Source organism: Cajanus cajan, chromosome 2 (assembly GCF_000230855.2).
Source record: "Cajanus cajan strain Asha chromosome 2, NIPB_CcT2T_4, whole genome shotgun sequence".
In the NCBI taxonomy this organism is placed as follows: domain Eukaryota; kingdom Viridiplantae; phylum Streptophyta; class Magnoliopsida; order Fabales; family Fabaceae; genus Cajanus; species Cajanus cajan.
The window spans coordinates 81,660,849-81,681,485 of NC_138518.1; the positions used below are offsets into that span (position 1 = coordinate 81,660,849).

The following is a 20,637-nucleotide window of genomic DNA, read 5'->3' on the forward strand; positions in this document are numbered from 1 at the left end:
AACAAAAATTCAGTATTGAATAGGGGTGTGCAAAAAATCTAAATTGATCCGAACCGATTCATAACCGATCCGATCCATATTGAAAAATTCGATCCATTTTGAAAAAAATCCGAATCAAATCACTTTATAAAACCGGTTCAGTTATCTGATCTATTTTTACAAAGTGGATCGGTTCGGTTCGGTTTGGTTTTAGAAAAAAAAAAACGATTTATATATGAATAAAAAAGTGGATAACTGCACTACACCGAACTAATCCAATTTAAAAAAAACGATATATATTTTAAAAAAATCAAACTGATCCACTTTATAAAAAATGGATCGGTTAACCGATCCACTTTTATAAAATAGTTCGGTTCGGTTTGGATCAGTTTTAGAAAAAAAATTGATCCATGAACACTCCTAGTATTAAAAGTAAATATGATCAAATTACTTTTACAATAGATTATTCTCTCTATTCTAAAATAAGCGTCGTCTATATATATATATATAGATTAAGAAAGATTAATAAAAGGATGAAATAAAAATAATTTTATAAAATTCTTATGACAACTTTCTTTATTAAAAATGATGCAAACAAAAACCTCTTTCTACATAATATTATCAAGAGTATAGATAAAAATGATATAATTAATATTGTATTGAAAAGTAAATATAATATTTATTTGAGACTTTTTTAATGTGACATATTATGGGACGGAGGGAGTACTAACTATAAGATTACAAGTTGACGATTCATCTCATAATTTGCACACGAACTTCCATTGGTCGGCCCATAACCACCATTAGTATTAACACGCTGAAAAATAATAAATGAATAATTAACAAATACTCCATTTGAACCTATGTATAAACAAAATACGTTTAAATTTTTTGGACTGAAATATAAATAAATTTTAATTAAGTCAATCTTATTTAATATTCTTAATTCAAAAATACTCTTATGATAATAAATGAGAATATCATTTATTATGATTTATGAATGTGGTTTATAACGACCCATTTAGCCGTTACACAGCAAACAACACCACACAGAATAAAGCATACATATATAAAAGTATAATATATACACATATGTCTAGTCTGAGGCTCAAAGTCAAAGTACAAAATACAGCTAAATTGCTACACTAAGTAGCCTATAACAACAAAATATCATCTTCATCTGCCAGCTACATACTTGCCTCAACACACCAACTTATTCTTGTTCTGCTCCCATACACAGTATGATCATTGTAGTTCAAACCACATGAAAACAACAATGGTAAGTTAGTGAAAAGAATCAACATATATATATATATAAATACAGAAATTATAAACAGCTATAGTTTATCAACACATCATCAGGTTCAGCAAGATCAGCATACAACACATCTCATATACAACTCATATCATTCAACAAAACAACATTAAACAAACAATGCGTCGTCACGCATATCAGCTCGGAGACCTCTTACAATAGCTCAGTCTTACGGCCTACAACAGCTCAGCCTTACAACCTACAACAGTTTATATTAGCATTCAACATAGCACAACATAACAACAATAACAACATACAGCATACAGCACAACTCAACTTTTACAACAATGCAGCTTAAACATCATAATTCAGCATGAACATCTCACAACACAACACAACACAATCTTCACTCAACTCAACAACATTCATCATTAACAACTTAAATCAACATACAATTCAGCTCGGTTCAACAACAAAATTCAACATATATCAGCATATCCGCGCTCGGCGCAAGAGTACTCGCACCCGCATGGACCAACCAGAGAGCTCCAAGGCTCAAATGCGCCCGGCGCAATATCAATTGCACCTAGCGCAACGAAGGCAGAGACTCTTAGGAGTCTCACGCGCCCAACGCATCAAACCTGCGCTCGACACATGGAAGTCTTTAGTTTAAAATGTATCATAATAATTTAATGTGTTTTAAACTACTTTCAGCTATTAAAGATGTGTTTAAAAATATATTTGCATCAATATAAACAAGAATTCACACATTCTTATGCCCTAAACCAAGAAACAAAATAATTCTTCTATTTTATATTCAACATAGTTTTATTGAATTTCAATGATAAACCAAACATGCATCAAGTATCACAAGTTCTTTTTGTGTGTGATATCACAAAAACAAATGAACTTTCTTAGTTGATAAAAGAATATAGAAAATTAAAATTTCATCTTTGCCCATGAGGATGAAGCATAAGTCTATAGAACACATGTATGTATAAAAAAGGTTATGTATTACACATTTAAAACTTGCAATCTCAATTATCTAGTTTCAAACATAGTGCTTATATGTTTAGTAATTCTTTTTCTTCTATTTTCTTGAATGTAAATTACAATCAAGACAAGAGTTAATTTTAAAAATTAAGTTTCACTCAATTTAACTTTCTAATTATAATCCAAATACAAATACACTAATGATAAATAAAAAAAAAAAAACACGCAGATATAAATTGGTGACAAAGTAAAGTAATAGTAACGTACGTACATGTCATATCTTGTACGATGTGTGTTATGTCATCCACTTCACCCTCTCAATGCTTTCCTTGTCTGAAAAGCTTGTTATTTCACTCAAGGATTGTCGTTGTCCAGTGTAGTGCTGAACCAGGTTCCCGAATTCACCGACGGTTGTGTTTATCAAAAGTGCCCGAGTCTTAGCGGCCTTACGCGACTTTCTAAGCCCAAATGTGTCAGATTCTTTGCCTATTCTCAGAGATGGTGGGCGTGGACCTTGGAGTGGAACAAATTTCTTTCTTTTTCTCTGTAACTGCAATCAAAATTTTAAAAACTTACAAGGGGAAATAAGTTTTTGTTAACAGAAACAAGGTTATGGGTTAAACATTTTTCTTATCCTCATAAATATATAAAATTTTGCCTTTAGTTTCTTATTTTTTAAATGTCAACTTTTAACATTCTCTTTTTAAAAATATGTTAAAGTTCATCTGCACTGGTAACTTGTTATGTTGATCCACGTGTCTAGGATCTATTTAGTGCGTGTTTGCTTTAGCTTTTAGACGTGAAAATTCATGTTTATGAAAAGTAAAAAATTGTAATTTCTATATAAATTGACTTGTAAGCGTGGAGAGAGAATAAAAAATCACGTTTCTAAATCTAAAGCAAACACGCACTTAGAATTGGATTCAAATATTGTGAATGAGAAAAACAAAAACAAAAATAACAGTGAAGTTGATTAGTCAAATCTTTTGATAAAAGCTAGAACAACTACTAGTAAATACTTGACATTAATATGGTAAAAAAAATCTAGCTGATTGATTGTTTAATTGCATTTATTTTAATTAGTGAGAGAGATATTATGTGTATTTATTATTGATTAATTAAAGATTTATTAAAAATATAAAAAAAAAATTAAATAAATAAAATAGTGGAAGAGAGATATTAGAAAAAGTAATTTGGAAGTTATTATAAGGATAAAACTATTTAATAAATTATATATATACACTAAATCAGACTATTATATTTATATATGTTATAAATATCATTTTTATCTATGATTTTCTTATTTAATTTATAACATGTTTAGTTTAGTCTAATTTTTTAATAATATTTTTTAATAAGTTCTCTTCTAGAAATTGAGAAAGATTTCGTTTTTTTCCCTCAACCTTTTTCTTGCACTGATATGGTAAAAATAAATAATACATAATCGATTTAGTTTCTTTAGTATCTCTCTCGTATTCAAATCCTAATTTGGTAAAATTATAGAAATAATTACTCAAGTATTTAATATTCATCAATTTTTTTTATATTTAAATGGCTACTTATTGTGATTTTTAATATTTGAGGGATTAATTATACAATTTTCTTATTTGAAAGACTATTGAAGAGAGAGAACAATGTTTTACCAATGAAATTTGAGATTTATCCCGATAGACGTTTGATATATAAAATATTTCTTTTCTTCAAAAATTTTAAATTAAGAATGTTAGTTTCTCTCAATTAATTCCAAGAAACATGATTTTACAAAAAAAACAAATTATACAAGTTTCCTACCGACTTGTTCTTATGGAAGCAAATGAAAATTTAACATAATTGAGTTAAAGAAATATTTTATTATATTATAAGAATATTAAGTTACCTTAAATTTCTTAATTAATACAGTAAAAAAATTAATTCTTAAGTAACATTTATAAATATTTTTAAAAATATTTATCTTTAATCAAACAAATTTAGTCATTAAAAAATATGGCAAAATTGTTTTTCTTCAAGGAAACGCCTCCTACCAATAAATGACAAGACAAAGTAAAAATCAATGATAAGATACGAACCAACATACAATAACTAATAATTACCTTATTCTCATCGAGAAATGTACTTAGTTGAGTCTCTTGATGTGCACCAAGTTGGATCATCATGTCACTCACCTCATTAATTGGTGAAAAAAAATGATCAAAAAATTTTGGTCCACCAACATCTTCCCACTCTGCTGCATTCCATTTCAATGTTTCCCACCATATGCTTTCTCCTTTGATAATCTTCAAAGATTTGCTTGACAACTCCCATTTCGAAAAACTTTGGAGTTTTGGACAATAATAAAATACCATTTCTTCTAACTTGTGTTGAGCACACAGGCCATTAAAAATGTTGACCAATTCAGGAAGATACAGAAGTAACACTCTTCTCAAGTTGGGAAGGGAAAACATTGATTTTTGTTCTGATGAGTCATGGCTTATCAGGGTGGTTACTTTTGGACAATCTTCAACAATAATCTCCTCTAAAAAGAAAAGCTTGTTTAAAGAATCTAATGTGAAGATGGTAGTTAACATGGGACAAGTGTGCAATGCTATAGATTTTAAGTAGAAAAAAGAGAGACTAGACCCTTCCTGAATGCTTCTTAAATTCTTCATATAGAATACACCCAAAAACTCCAAATCTGGAAGAGCTAGCTCATCATGTAAGTTATTTCCAAGTAAAATTGTTTCCATTTCATTACATTCCGCCAATATGCATACTTGCAACCCAGATAAATTTCTCAACTCAAAATCAGAGAGACTCTTGATGGTCATATGTCTGTCTAGGTACAAGGCTTTGAAGTGTCCGAGATTCATTTTCACTCCATTTGGAACATTTACACCATTGACAAACTTTATACTGTAGTCACAATGTTTGAATTTTTGCTCCAATTCAGGTGTTACACGAGATATGAACCGTTTCATATGATGACCAACAATCAATTTGAAATTGAGGGGTCTTGTGGCTGGAATGAGTTCCATAAGTTCAGCCTTTGGGACATATATACTCACCTTCTGCAACTTGTTTAATCCAAAAATTTCGACCAAAACACTAATAACATTCTCATTCCATCTCTCATCTCCAGGGTCAACATTGATGCTTAAACAATTCAACAAAGCAAGATTTGATATCACACCTGGAGGAATTATTGAGTTGGAAATTTCCTCTTCATTTTTGCCATGATGGTATTCATCAAAGCTGAGGGTTAAGCTTTGCAGTTTCATCAGTTCTCCGACCTCTTTTGGCAAATGGGTAATCAAAGTCCCTTCAAGATCAAGCTCTTCAAGATTCTTCAAATGTCTGATTTCCGGTGGCAGTTCCATGAAGAGATCACAACCTTTAAGATAAAATTTCCCAAGTTGTATTAATTTAAAGAAAGAAAGAGGCAAATTCCTTATACTAGTATAGGATAAGTCTAAGTGTCGTAGCAGAGGCATGTGGTTGAAAAATGAGTCAGGGATATCCATTAAATCAACATTGCCCTGTAACAACAATACTTTGAGTTTAGGACATTTTGGTGATTGCGGTAGCTCACATATTTTATTGTCCATCAATTCCATTCGAACAAGGCCATGCCATCGTCCAATGTGAGGTGATTCCGTCAATCCTGTTGCAACATGTCTTATGATGGAAGGATTCGAGATGTGTAATAATTTTACTATATCATAAGTTTCTATTGGCAAATAGACATCTCCATTTTCATTTTTCAACAAGACAAAACGGTCTACAAGCTCTATGAAGTCATAATGTGCTTGCGTAATGAATTCAGCCAATATATTATCCCAATTTGACACTAAGATTGCTTTTGTCACCCCAATTTTAATGTTGTGAACAAACAAACTGATTTCAAGGCACATCTTTCGTGTATCATCAATGTCTTCCCATATAATATTTAGTAATGCATTGACCATTACCCTACAAATGCCAATTCGGTCACTACCTTGATAATCATAGAAATAATTCAGGCTGCTTAATTTGGTAAGTGCAAGTTCCCAGTCTTTAACATCTTTCACATTTTTCAAGTAATTTGCCACAAGGACAATGGCAAAAAGATGACCATGGCATTCTTCAACTATTTGCACTGCAATTCTCTGAAAGGCAATTGATGAAGAATGTACATTGATATTGCCCACATAGCTGCAAAAGACTTCCCAAGGCAACAGATGATCATGGATCCTAATATTCAAGTCCATTGTGCATGTCATTCTAAAGTCATCATCCTTATCTGCTTGTGTTAATGGTTCAGTTGTTATTAACACCACAATTCCAGTTGGAAAATGCACTTTTTGGAGGTCCAACTTCTTGTTGCTGTCAGCATCCACTACAATCACCAAATGCCTATTGTTTGTCGCAGAAAAATCTGCTGCCATCATTGTATTAATCTCTTCTTGAACTCGAACCTCTGCATCACTCTCATATGTTGAGGCATTGATCCATAGGGCTCTGAGAAAATCTTTGTCAGTTCCAAACATGTAGTGCTTCTCTTCCAAGGCTGCTACTATTTTGTTCAAAACAGATCTTTTCTCAATCAAGTTTGTGGTTAACATCCTGACATAGCATTCAGAATAATCTCTAGAAAACAAAGTCTGAATTAGCTGGTTAACTGCGAGATCAACAGTCATATGGAGAATGGGTTCTGGTGTTAAATCATTATTATGTTTGCAGATGGATCTCTCACCACGTTCTATTTGACTTATTATATCCCTTGGCATAAATCCTTGCATACGTCTCAATGCCTTCTTAGTTGGTTCATGCCATGGTTTTTCCATCGCAGTATCACCATCCATGGACAATAACTGAGTTTTCCATTCAGAAAATGCACCAATCCAGGATTTCAATATATCTTCCTCATCTAATTTCATTGGATAAGTCAACAAGAGCATGATAAAATCCCTTATCCTCACCAAACTAGACAACTCCTTGTATGAATCTTCATCTATTTTTGATGATGTTCCCTCTATTTCATTTTCGAGAGAACTATGTGCCTTGCTCAAACCAGAATACATTTGCTAGATGTCTAGCCTTCTGTGAAAGGATAATTTAAATTATCAATAGCAATAATGAAAACAAAATCCATATGGAAATATAAAATACACATTTTCACCGATACATATAAACAAATATTCAATTCATTGGTACCAATAAAATAGATAAATTAGTTTATTTTAATTATAATGCCATGAATTTAAATTTTATTTTAAAAATTATAAAATTAAATGATTTAAGTGACAATTATATTTAAAAACATTATTTATAATTTAAGGAAACTAACGAGTAAGAATTTATGTTAATAATATTTAATAAATATATTTATTTCATAATAAATGAGTAAATGTCTCACTAATAAATTTCACAATAAATTAGTGATATTTTTTTTAATTTTATACTAATGTCTTAAGATTTTGTTTTAAAATAATTTGATTCGATCGAAAAATAGATAAAGGTTGACCAAAAATTATTTTTGTCAAAAATTGAAGTCAAATATTATCTGGATTCAATCTTAAGTTTGATAAATTAAGGATATGAAAATGAATAAACAATTAATATATTTAAAAGTAAATATATGATTTTTATAATTGATAATTGTATTTAAAGGCATTATTCGTAATTTAAGGAAACTACCGAATAGAAATTTATGTTAATAATATGTAATAAATATATTTAATTTTATAATAAATGAGTAAATGTTACACCAATAAAATTCATAATAAATTAATGATACTTTTTTTTCGTTCCACTGTTGAAATATTTTGTTTTAGAATAATCTGACTTGTCTGGAAGGTAATTAAAGACCAACTAAAAATTGTTTCCGTTAATAATTAAATTCAGACAGAATAATGATTCAACCTTTAAGTTCAACAAATTAAAGATATAAAAATAAATTAGCAATTAATACATTTAAAAGTGAATATATGATTTTTACAATTGAGTGCAAAAAAGATATTCCCATTTATTTTTTATACCCGCTATGTCTCATAATAAATTTTGTGTCATAAAAAAAAATAAAGTTCAAAATAACTATAATTTTAGTTGTAAAATATACTATTAATTATTTTTTACATATATTCCTAATAATAATTTTTAGAATGTTGTTGTGTTGCATCAATTTCATCAAAGAAGATTAATTCCTTTGAAAATTGTATGTTCCAGCCTTAATACTTACTAAGGTAAGTTGAGTTGGCCTGTTACATGAATTTTTTGCACTTGTGTGTTTGAAATTTGGGGATTGTATACTCTTCAAGTCAAAGTTGATTAGAGTAAATTGTTCTAATTAAGTATATGTAAACTATTGTGTGGGTTATCTACTAACTTAATTAAGACAAAGAACTAATAATTTAACATCATAATCAATTTCTATATATTAAACATAAATTATTATTTTGTGTGAGAATGTTTTAAGAGTAATTCTTTGATGAAAGTGTTTTTAGGAATTCTTTTAATCTTTTACCTAATTCAATTTTTTATTTGTTATAATTTATAAATTAAATTTTTATATTTTAAAATAATCCCATAGATGACTTAATGTTGTAAATTAATATCGTGATAAACGCATGTCCAAATTGTTCTACCTTAGCATACCATACTTCTTTGTTTAAGTGATATACTTGATTCTCTTTAAGACCTAACATTATACTATACCTGACCTAATTGAGATAGATCTATCGTTATGGTTCGGTAGGATCAAACCATTTAGATTGCTCACCTTTATTGTAAGAGATCTCCTTAGTTGACATACATATTGTTGTATGTTGTTTATTTTGTAAACTTACCCTTCTTTTTTCTCGAGGTTGAAACTACTATGACTATACTTGATATATGAGCAGGGAAAAATTAGGTGGTTAGTTGGAATGGTGGTGTCAAGTCACGTTGGAAGTGACTTGTTTTGTATGACTCTTTTGGTGGAATCATGTTTTAGAGTTTTTAATCAACCTTTTAGAAGATATATTTATGTAGTTGTTTAGACTATAATGTATATAGTATATGTACAAGATTTTTATAAGTTGTGTATATTCTATACATTTTATCTTATGCATGAATAATCAGTTACCTTTGGAGGTTGATTTATCTAGATTGTTTATACAATGTTTTATCTTTTGCCCTGCTTTGTAGTAAGTGTAGTGACATATCAAATCATTACAAAATAAATTAATCAATCCTTTAATAAGATATTTGAGAAAATATAATTGAAAGTTGAGACTAAAAGGTCTTTTAACACAACTTAGTTATTAATGAAATTTATAAATATTTTATAAAAAAAATATTTAAAAAGAAACTATTTTTTTAAAATAAAATATTTGAAATTGGGGTTGTTTGGAATTTTATCATGAGGCGAATGCCATGGCAAAGTAGTTAAAGAAGTGATAATTGGTTGAACATTAAAATTCATCACAAGATATTATAATACAAGAATGAATGACCAAGATTTTTAAGTAATCTATTTAAAATTTGTAATTTTGAAACTGTCAAAATTTTAAACGGTCGGGTTTATTTTATTTTATTTACTTTTAAAGTTGGTGTTTAAAATTGTTAATTTAAATGCCAGAAATTTAAATGAACTAGTTTTAATTTAAGTCCTTTTATTTTTTTGGTTTTTAATAATTACAAATTAAAAAAATCTTAACTGTTTAAAATTTTAACCATTTTAAAATAAAATTTTAAGCTAATTAAAATCCTTATCATTTATTATTTATATCTTATTCTGAATTTTAGTCATCCATCGGTAAAAGTTACTTCACCTGCAATTCACTTTATAACTACCTATGTAAAAAAAAAAAAAAAAAAAAATTGTCTCTCCGCGTATTTTTTTACAAAATAAATATAAAATAAAAGGAAGTTGTTAACAATTAAAAAAATTTGAACAATTTCGAAGTAGTTATGTTGATAGAGTAGTTTTAAAGTAATTTTAAGAGTAAAATTTACAGAAAATAAAAATGATCAAGAGAAATTTTTTTTGAGAAATAGATATATAGAAAAATCTAAAAGATATGTACACAACATAGAATAATACTTTTATTATTAAAATATAGTTGATTAACAATACATTTGCTTTCGGAAACTGTATACAATATGAAATATAGATGAATAGTATAATCCTTTTTATTGTTTATTATTAAAATATGGTTTACGGTGCAGCGGCCAAAACAGCACTATTGTAGCACCTAATAATTGCTAGAGTAAATAAAAATGATTACAATAAACAATTATTAGTTATAATATTTTTAATTAATTTAAGTAAAAAAAAGATAAAACAATATTATTAGGCTTATAACTATGGATAATCAAGGCAGAAAGCCAAAAACAAATAATGAACAGTAATTAGCTAAATGAGAATTGAGAATTTCCACAGGATCCACCTTCTTTTGATGAAAACCTTGATAGGTTAAGTCACCATGAACTTTAATTGGCTGTTCTATTAGATCTTGATTTATGTAGCAACCATGTGAACGGATTGAATGAAAAATAATAAAAAGAGCATTGTAAGTTCATATATATCTTAAACATATTTCCTCAAATGTTATAAAAGATAAATAGAAAAATAGAAAATGAAGATTGTAGAGATCAACCAAAGTTATAACATCAAGGGGAAAATTATAAAGCAAGCAATACATACCCGATCAAAGTTGGAGTGGTTTGTCCAAATGGAAGCCCATAGATTCTTTTTTCGAAAGGAGTGGATAGAAATGATGCTGCTTTGATAATGTTCTTTACTGCGCCTTGTGGGAGGGATCATTTAATAATGCCAATAATTATATGGGTTTAATACCCATTTTGCCCTTATACTTCTTTATTTATTTATTTTATAATTTTGGAATTGTTTATATTTATTTGTGGGTGGCCAGGAAGGAATTCATTTTTTCTTAATATCTTCTTACTCATGTCATGTCCAACACAGTATTTATTCAGAAAAAGTAAAGTTGAGTTAGACTAAAGTAGCTTTCACTTTCCCTTTTAACAATTTACATACGCATTAAAAGTATCTAGCACAAAAGATAAATAAAAACCAATTAACTAAAAAAATTTGTAAAAGTCACCATAATGCATGAACATCACAACAGTTGATAAATTCAGATCCCAAACGTAGGAGAGTTGTTCAGCTTCTTTTTCAAGCTAGCTAGCGTCCAAAGAATAAGAGACGAAAGGTTCAATTCATTTCCATTCAAAGGCTTTGGCTTCAATTTGGATAAACTACTCTTTCTTTCATCTGGTATGTATTGCCTTCTCACTAATTTAATTTCCCCTCCTCAGTTACAAAACGCACTAAAGTTTTAACTCCGGTGTTTGATGCATTATTTTTCTTCTTCTCTTTATCTTTTATCATTTTGGAAAAAAAATGTTTAAGGTATATATGAACCTACTACGATGGTATTTTCTATTTTTTATTAAATATTTTATTCAATACGTTCGCATGATTGTTTCTCAAACCAAAATCTAACATTATAACCAAATTAATAGGATGTTAATGGATTGAATTTTTTAAAACTTAAATTGAAGAAATCCACTTTTGTGAAAGTGAATTGTTTTTATAAAATATAATCCAGTTTTTTTTAAGCCGGATCAATTCGGTATAATATAGTTATTTATATATGAATCAAATTTTTTTTAAAATTGAATTGAATTCATTTTGTAAAAATAAATCAGATAGCTGAATTAATTTTATAAAATAGACCTATTCAAAGAAAATTTTAAAACAAATTAGATTTTTTAATATATATTAGATCGATTTAAATTAATTTAAATTTTTTGCATGTCCTTACAAGTTACATAGCAATTTACAGAGCATATTATATATCTGGTTAATTTGCTTTTCTTATTGTATTATGACTTAACTAAGGTTGTCATGAGAAAAGAGGAATAGAAAAGCAGGTGAATCCGGTAGAAATCCTCAATTCTCATTCCAAATCTTGTGTTAGGTAAGTACTGTACATTCTTTATGCCTTGTATTATCAACAAATTGACGAGTTTATGCAGTAACGTGCCTAGATCTACGTATGTGCTAATTAATTAAGACCAGAAGCACATTGAAGTGTCATAAACCATGTCACAAAAACAAATACAATTAGAAAAGAAATCAATAGTATATTAAAGTTAATAATTGACAAATTTTTATAATGTTTGTAAGCACGTTAAATTGTCAAAAATTAATAATTAGTTTTTAATTCTCAATAATATCATTTACTTATAAATGCAATTATTTATAGCATTTAAAATAGTAATAATAGATTATCAAAATATTAAAAGGGAAATTGTTTACATTTAAATATTTTATTTAAAAGGAGAAAAATGTAATTATTTCTACAGCAAAGATTATAAAAATATAATATTAGTTTATAAAGAATAAAGAAAATTATCATCTTAAATATAAAAATTTAAAAAGAGAATAAAATATTTTATTAAAGATAAAATTATATATATATATATTAAAAAAAATATGATTAAATATGTAATTAACTATATATATATTAACCCCAAGCGTGTGGTTCAGCGGTAGAGGTTGATCCACGCTTAAGCAAGGTCAAGGGTTCGAATCCTACCTTGTGTATGCAGTCGCGTTAAATCTTGGGGCCAGCTATCCCACCCTTTGAGGTGCCTTCAACGTAGCGAGGAGATTAGTCAGTCACAGCTGTCGGCGATGGATACTCCAGAAACGAACCAAAAACAAAAAATTTAAAAAAGTATCTTAACATTAAAAAGAATGTCAAATATTTCATTAGATAAATATAATATTAGATTAATTATGAATATAATGTGATTGCAAAATAAGATATTGATATCTTTTGTGCAAATATATTATATTCACCTAACAAAACTTTTTCAAACCTCTACTAATTAATAACAATATTTTCAATATTTGTAATCCTACTTATTCCCCGATTTCTTATTTTTATCTAAAGAGGTGATAACTGTACTCGTTAATTGTCAACAAAACGGTTGCTTAAGGAGGAGGAAATTGTGTTTTGTGCTCCTTGAATCTTGATAAATAAATTCGTGATTTTAATCTTCTTAATATTTTGAATTGAAAGGTTGTTGTCTACTTTTTTAGAAAATAATTACTACATTTTCACATTCATTTCGATAACAGATGATGATAAATGATAAATGATAAATTTATTACTTTTTATGTTTACCATCCGCAGGAAAAACTACGAATATTGATATTATTATAAATTAATATCTGACGGGAGGAGTAGACATCCAGCAAATGGATTCTAATTTGAAAGGGCACGTTTCTTCCGAAAATGAAACATCATCAAAACAAGATTCATACCCAAGGGATCAAGGTGTAGATGTCGGTTGGTTTTATCAGAGGAAGACAGAGTTGACGAGTTCAAATTTGATGAGGATAAGGGATTTTATGAGCCTCTTGTTGACTTATCCAATGAAATTAGACGAGGAAGATATACTCAAATCCTGGCTTGCTGCATTTTCTGAACGAAAAGCTCAGTTATTGTCCTATGGTGAGGATGATATTGTGATGATAGACAAACCATGGCTTGAACTAACTGAGAAAGCATTCAGACGCATGCAAGTATTTATGCCAACGCAAATGGAAAGTTGGGAGAGATCCATAATGCCAGAAGCCATCCTCCACATGACAGTTGATCTCGCAGTTGACCAGCTGATTCAAACTTTGTTTTCTAGAGATTGTTCTGCACGCTATATCAGACTGTTAACTAGAAACTTGGTTGAAAAAACATCTGTAGTGAACAAAGTAACAGAAGCCTTGAAAGAGAAGGAAAACATGTTTGGAACTGACAAGGATTTTCTGAGAGCCCTATGGATCGATGCCTCAACATATGGGACTCATGCAGAGGTTCGAGTTCAAGAAGAGATCAATACAATGATGTTAACATGCTTTTCTGTGACAGAAGACGATGACGAGTTGCGTGCTCAATACATTGAGGAAAAGATGGCAAGTAATAAGCATTTGGTGATTGTAGTCGATGCTAACAGCAACAAGCTGGACTTACAACAGGTGTATTTCCCTACTGGAATTGTGGTGTTGATAATAACCACTGAATTGCCAACACAGGCAAATAAGGATGATGACTTTAGGATTACATGCATGATGGATTTGAATATTAGGATCCAGGATCATCTGTTGCCTTGGGAAGTCTTTTGCCGCTATGTGAATTATAGCACGATACGTTCATCAGCGACCATTCAGAGAATTGCAGTGCAAATAGTTAAGAAATGCCATGGTCATCTTCTTGCCATTGTCCTTGTGGCAAAGTACTTGATAAATATGAAACAAGTTAGAAAATGGGAACTTGCACTTGTCAAATTGAGCGGCCTGAATGTTTCTTATGATTATCAAGGTAGTGATCGAATTGGCATTAGTAGAGTCATGGTCAATGCATTCGTAAATATTATTTGGGAAGACATTAATCATGGAGAAAAGCTTTTCCTTGAACGCATGTTGTTTGTTCACAACATTAAAATCGGAGTGCAAGGTGACATCTTGGAGTCTATGTTTTCGACTTTGTTAGGACATAGAAGCGGAGAGAGATTTGCACAACCTCTCATCAAAAAGTTTCTAAACCATTTTGTCTTGTTGAAATATGTGAGTGGAGAAATTTATGTGCCGGTAGAAACCTATGATATAATAAAATCATTACACACCTCGAATCCTTCTATCATAATTCAGGGTGCATTAGGATTAACGGAGCCACCCTACATTGGACGATGGCATGGCCTTATTCGAATAGAACTGATGGACAATAAAATATGTGAGCTACCACAATCACCAGATTGCCCTAAACTCGAAGTGTTGTTGTTGCAGGGCAATGCTGATTTGTTGGATATTCCTGACTCATTTTTTGACCACATGCCTCTGCTACAACACCTGGACTTATCCTACACCAGTATAAGGGATTTGCCCCCATCTGTCTCCAAACTAACACAACTCAAGAAATTTTATCTTAGGGGCTGTGATCTCTTCATGGAACTACCCCCTCATATTGGACAGCTAAAGAATCTCCAAGAGTTTGATCTTGACCACACTTTGATAATCCATTTGGCAGAAGAGATAAGAGAATTGATCAACTTGCAAAGCTTAACTCTCTGCTTTGATAGATACCATCATTTACTTGGTCATTGTAAAAAAAGCAAGCAAAATTCCAATTCCACAATAATTCCTCCAGGAGTGATATCAAATCTTATTCAATTGAGTTATTTAAGCATCAATGTTGACCCTGAAGATGAGCGATGGAATGAAAATATTATTAGTGTTTTGATGGAAATTTTTGGATTAGACACATTGGAGACAGTGAATATATATGTCCCAAGGGCTGAACTTCTGGAACTCATTCCCTCCACAAGATTCCTCAATTTCAAATTGGTTGTTGGTCATCATGTGAAACGGTTCATATCGCGTGTAACACCTGAATTGGAGCAAAAATTCAAAAATTGTGACTATAGTATAAAGTTTGTTAATGGTATAAATATTCCAAATGGAGTGAAAATGAATCTTGGACATTTCAAGGCCTTGTACCTAGACCGACATATGACCATCAAAAGTTTATCTGATTTTGAGTTGAGGAATTTATTTGGGCTACAAGTATGCATATTGGCAGAATGTAATGAAATGGAAACAATTGTTGATGGGGGTTATTTACATGATGAGCATGCTCTTCCAAATTTGGAGTTTTTGAGTATATTCTATATGAAAAATTTAAGAAGCATTTGTGAAAGCCCTGAACACTCCTTTCTCCACTTGAAATCTATAGCATTGCACACTTGCCCCATGTTAACTACCATCTTCACCTTAGAGTCTCTTTACAACCTTCCTTTATTGGAGGAGATTATTATTGAAGACTGTCCAAAAGTGACCACTCTTATAAGTCATGACCCACCAGAACAAAAAACAATGGCATTCCTCCCCAGGTTGAGAATGATAACACTTCTCTACCTTCCTGAGTTGGTCAATATATTTAATGGTTTGCATGTTGAACAGGCTTTAGAAAAGATGGTATTTTATTATTGTCCAAAACTCCAAAGCCTTTCGAAATCGGAATTGTCAAGCAAATCCTTGAAGATTATCAAAGGAGAAAACAAGTGGTGGGAAGCATTGAAATGGAATGTAGCAGAGTGGGGGGATGCAGGTCGACCCATTTTTCTTGAACCAATTTTTTCTCCAATAAATGAAGAGGCTGACATATTAACCCAACTAGCTGCACATCAAGGTTTCATGTATTTGGTAATTTTTACTTATCATCTTTCCAAATTTCATGATGTTGGTGGTAAGCAAATGATTATAATAAATAAGTAAAATTTCGTATCAACCATTCTTGATTGATCACGAGTAAAAGTATATAACCGTTTAACTCTTGCTTCTTTTTTTTTTTTACTATGATCGTCCCTTCTTCTTAACATCTTTTTAATTTTATTGCTTATTTCCATTTCAGCCAATTTCAAGTTCTGGACGGTTGATGGCAAAGTCATCTTTGAAAGAACCAGTTTTGTCACCTTTAGCCCCTGTTCCATTATTGAATAATTCAAAAGGTGAAGTCCAAAAGCAGAAAGCCGTTTCTGAGCCAAACATGGACCAATCGGTATCACTAAAGGTAATAAGGAGGTTTGAAATGCCTCATCACCGCTCCTGATTCATTGCTTTTGGTTTCGTTACATGCACAACCTGGTTTGCTTATTAGGTTAATTGACCCATTTGGGATCATTATAGAAACATATTGCTTACTTCATTTCATAATGAATGTGGTTATAGAATTTTTACATATATTAAAAAAGTTTAGAAACAAGTGAAAAAAAATAATTTTACAAAATTAATTTTATATATTTTAATCTTCTTTAATAGAAACAATCCAATACAATAATCAATTTTTAAATAATATTATGAGGAGTATGAATGAAAAATGATTAATTAATACTACATTAATGTGATCCATTTTTGGAAATATACTCTAATATTTTACTCTTTAGCAGGAACTAGTGTTAAAGGTGCCCATATACGATGGCAAAATTAAAAATAAAGCCTTGAAGATGGTCGCTAGTCTTGAAGGTGTGCATTTAAATTTCAACCTGCTTTCACTTTCTCTTATAATTTCTATATTTTTTTAATGCTCAAGAAATCAAATAAAAAAGATAAAAGGAAAAATCAAAGAGAGAAAAACCACACGTTACGTTCTTATACGGCTAGTACCTAGAAACTTTGTTGTATATAATATATAAGATTGGATGATTTAAGGAGTGATTATTGTAGGGGTTGTTTGTGTGGCTGTCGAGAGGCAGAAATTCACCGTAACTGGAAACATGGGCCCTGAGGCTGTATTGAAAAAGCTGAGGAAGTTGTGTGACGCTGAGATACTCTCTCTTGGACTAGCAAGTAAGAACGAGATACTCTATGAAGAATCAACAAGGAACAAGAACAAGGGACATACTGATATCAATGAGATACTCTCTGCTGAAGCAATTACAAGCAAGAACAAGGGACATACTGATATCTCTCTCTTGGACTAGCAAGGAAAGACATACCCATAAAATTGTTTAAATTAATAAAATACAGTGTTAAATAATTCATTTTATAAAACTTGTAAAAGGGTTCACATCTTTATTTATCATTTAAAATAAAATATATAAAGTATTGTTTCAAAAGAAATAAAAACAACCTCTTAAATCAATAATGTTCTGGTAATAAAATATAGTTGAATAGAAGTTCAACTACTAAAACACTATTAATTATAAAAATCAACTCTAATGTTACACTATTATAGTAAGACCCCTTCTTTATAATTCTACTTCTTTAAACCTATTATCATATATATGTTTTATTCTTACTAATGACGTTCAACTCAAACATAAATAATACAAATACTAGGAGTGAGAATATATTTCATCCATAACAACATATACGAAGCATAAGGATAGTGATACACGCCCATAAAATAATTACATTATGCACATACACTTTCATCGATTTTTCTCATATAATATCAAGTTAACACATTACATTTCATTTATCACCATCATTTAAAACTCATTAAATATATATGTTCTTAACTCTAAATATACGTGATATCGATCTCCTCCTCCTCATCGAGTGTACGAAATAACCTAGAAATAAAGCCCTTCTCTGGCACCCCTAGTCAACATGGGAAATTGTGATACGGTGGAGTGGCACATATAAAGCCCGACAAGAGCAAAAGTAGAACAAGAGTACATCGGAAAAAATAATAAAATATAATTCATCTACATAAATATATAAATAAAATTTCACATCATTAAAAAAATAAATTTATAAATACATAAATATTTTTATGTTAATGAAAAGCAAATTCGGATTTCAACTTTAAAGCCAAAGTGCCGAAGAATCTATTCATTTTAAAAACAATAAATTTAACAAGAGAAATTATATGGTACTCATGTTATTTGAGAGGGTACCGGTACAGTTTTTTATTTTATATTTTTAATAATTTATTTAAATAATATTTATGATATTTTATTTTTTAATTTTTAAATTATTTAGTCATTTTATTTTTATTTTATATATTCTAATTTATTTGTAATAATATTATTATATATTTAAATAGTTTAATTTTAATAATTTTTTAAGTATATTTTTATCTTTTCACTTAAAATTTTTGAATTTCTATATTTTAATTTTAATAATTTTTTAAGTATATTTTTTGTCTTTTTGTCTTAAATTTTTGAATTTCTATATTGTAATTTTAATAATTTTTTATTTCTATTATTTATTAATTTTTTCTTTTTTTAATATTTTATAATATTATTGAAATCTTATAATTTTAATCTCTATAATTTTATATTACTTTTTATTTTATAAGTATAATTTGGATTATTCATTTTATAATTAAATTAATTTTTTTTAATCTTTTATGAGTTTATGTATAAAAATGTATTGAAACCCCTCGATTTTTTAGGGTACCATAACAACTTCCACCTATTTCGTTCTCAATACCTTTTGCTTTTTACGCTACTAGCTTTATCGATCTCATTTTTTTCATGCTAAAGTTTCAAATTTGAGTCTTGCATATCTAGATATGTTAAATACTTGAAGGAAAAATTTTATTATTCATAATAATTTTAAAGTCTGCTTAAATACAAATTAGAAACGTTTTTGAGAATATCTCTTTTGAAAATAAAGAGTATTTTTTGGTAAAAAAATTTTCAAAAGAACTTCTAAACTTGTATCAAAATAAACTCTCACACAACTCGAATAAGATTGTCTTTAATAGAGAATACTTATAGTTTATATAAAAAAAATATTAGCATCTCCAAAACAAATTTATGGATAAACTAATTGTAATTTATGAAGAATTTTTTTTTCCTACTTATGGAGAAATTTACGCAAATTATCAAATGGGAACGAGCTTAACATTAGCATGATCGATGTAGGCTGCTGGATTCACATGAAAATTTAGATGAACAAGTTCCTTTTTGTTTGTCTCAAAAGTCAAAACTTATAACTAACACCCGACTATCCAATGAATGGAAGAAAGATGGATGGAGATAACCTTACTAAGATAGTTAGCCATGGTTTTCTTTCTAGACAATTTATATTTAGAGAAAGGTAGTGATCCATGATACTGTTTGAATGCTGACTTGAGCCAAAAAAAAGCATAATCACACACTTTGAGCTTATAAACCTTTACTAGTAAGTAACAACAAAGAGCTGTTTCAAGGCTGGTTTGCTTCTATGCATAATTCTACATGTATACTTTTGAACTTCATTCTGTTTGTTAATAGGCCTTTCACATGTATAACTTCCTATATGCCTATGGAGTCTTAAATACAGTAGAACTTCTGTACCAAAAAAATTGAAGTAGAATTTTACATCTCCTCTTCTTCCCACCATCCTCTATTTCCAAAAGAAACTAACAAATTTCAGTTCACAGTTCAATAGAGTTTTGAATCTAGATTACTTATTGTTATTCCTAGAATCATGTTTTGCTTTGGTTCTATTATTTTCATACTTTTTGGAATATTTCCTTATTAAATCCTTTGGACAATAACGAAGCAAGCCAGAAGGTGCTGAAAAAGGTTTTCTAGCCTTACAGGAACTATATTACACTGTTTGGTCATTGGTGTAGCCATTGATTGATTGAAAAATCAAATAACAAGCTTACCACTTCAGTCTCATGGATGGATTAATTTATTTATTTTTTGTCTTGTTGTATTTGTTAATTCCATTTAACTATATTTTAATAATTAAAGAAAAAAATTATGGGTTCAATATCCTATTTTATTGAGGTCTTTTCCTTTATGTTTTTCAGGACGTTGATACTGATGAAGGTATTGCCTTATTGGGATGTTCAATGTCTGTTGCCTGTTGGAGTGCATGTTATGAAGAATTGCAAACTTATTGTAGTGATGTTTTATGAAAGTATATTTACCTTGAATATTGG

The 20,637-nt window shown here is 29.5% G+C and overlaps 2 protein-coding genes and 1 non-coding gene across 6 annotated transcripts; 2 read left to right on the forward strand and 1 right to left on the reverse strand.

The window, feature by feature from the left end:
- Nucleotides 1-1,027: 1,027 nt before the first annotated feature.
- Nucleotides 1,028-10,955, reverse strand: LOC109797513 (disease resistance protein At4g27190). 2 transcript variants are annotated; one of them, XM_083069297.1, is made up of 5 exons: nucleotides 10,869-10,955; nucleotides 10,578-10,628; nucleotides 4,318-7,282; nucleotides 2,499-2,777; nucleotides 1,028-1,203 (listed from the first exon to the last, which is right to left on the reverse strand). In XM_083069297.1, exons 3-4 carry the CDS (start codon nucleotides 7,261-7,263, stop codon nucleotides 2,523-2,525), a joined length of 3,201 nt encoding a protein of 1,066 aa, XP_082925423.1. In that variant the 5' UTR covers nucleotides 7,264-7,282; nucleotides 10,578-10,628; nucleotides 10,869-10,955; the 3' UTR covers nucleotides 1,028-1,203; nucleotides 2,499-2,522. The 2 variants fall into 2 exon arrangements, with proteins under 2 accessions (XP_082925423.1, XP_082925424.1); XM_083069298.1 differs by lacking the exon at nucleotides 10,578-10,628.
- Nucleotides 10,956-11,260: 305 nt separating this feature from the next.
- Nucleotides 11,261-13,819, forward strand: LOC109799778 (uncharacterized). The gene is made up of 3 exons (XR_014431856.1): nucleotides 11,261-11,462; nucleotides 12,090-12,168; nucleotides 13,393-13,819. It is a non-coding gene; the product is annotated as an uncharacterized LOC109799778 (transcript).
- An 11-nt stretch (nucleotides 13,820-13,830) lies between these two features.
- Nucleotides 13,831-17,825, forward strand: LOC114916196 (disease resistance protein At4g27190). Of its 3 annotated transcripts, none has more exons than XM_083069299.1 (4): nucleotides 13,831-16,454; nucleotides 16,663-16,821; nucleotides 17,195-17,273; nucleotides 17,475-17,825. In XM_083069299.1, the coding sequence occupies exons 1-4, from the start codon at nucleotides 13,848-13,850 to the stop codon at nucleotides 17,729-17,731; spliced, it is 3,102 nt and encodes a 1,033-aa protein (XP_082925425.1). In that variant the 5' UTR covers nucleotides 13,831-13,847; the 3' UTR covers nucleotides 17,732-17,825. The 3 variants fall into 3 exon arrangements, with proteins under 3 accessions (XP_082925425.1, XP_082925426.1, XP_082925427.1); XM_083069300.1 differs by having other exon boundaries at nucleotides 17,198-17,273; XM_083069301.1 differs by lacking the exon at nucleotides 17,195-17,273 and having other exon boundaries at nucleotides 17,475-17,667.
- The last annotated feature ends 2,812 nt before the right edge of the window (nucleotides 17,826-20,637 follow it).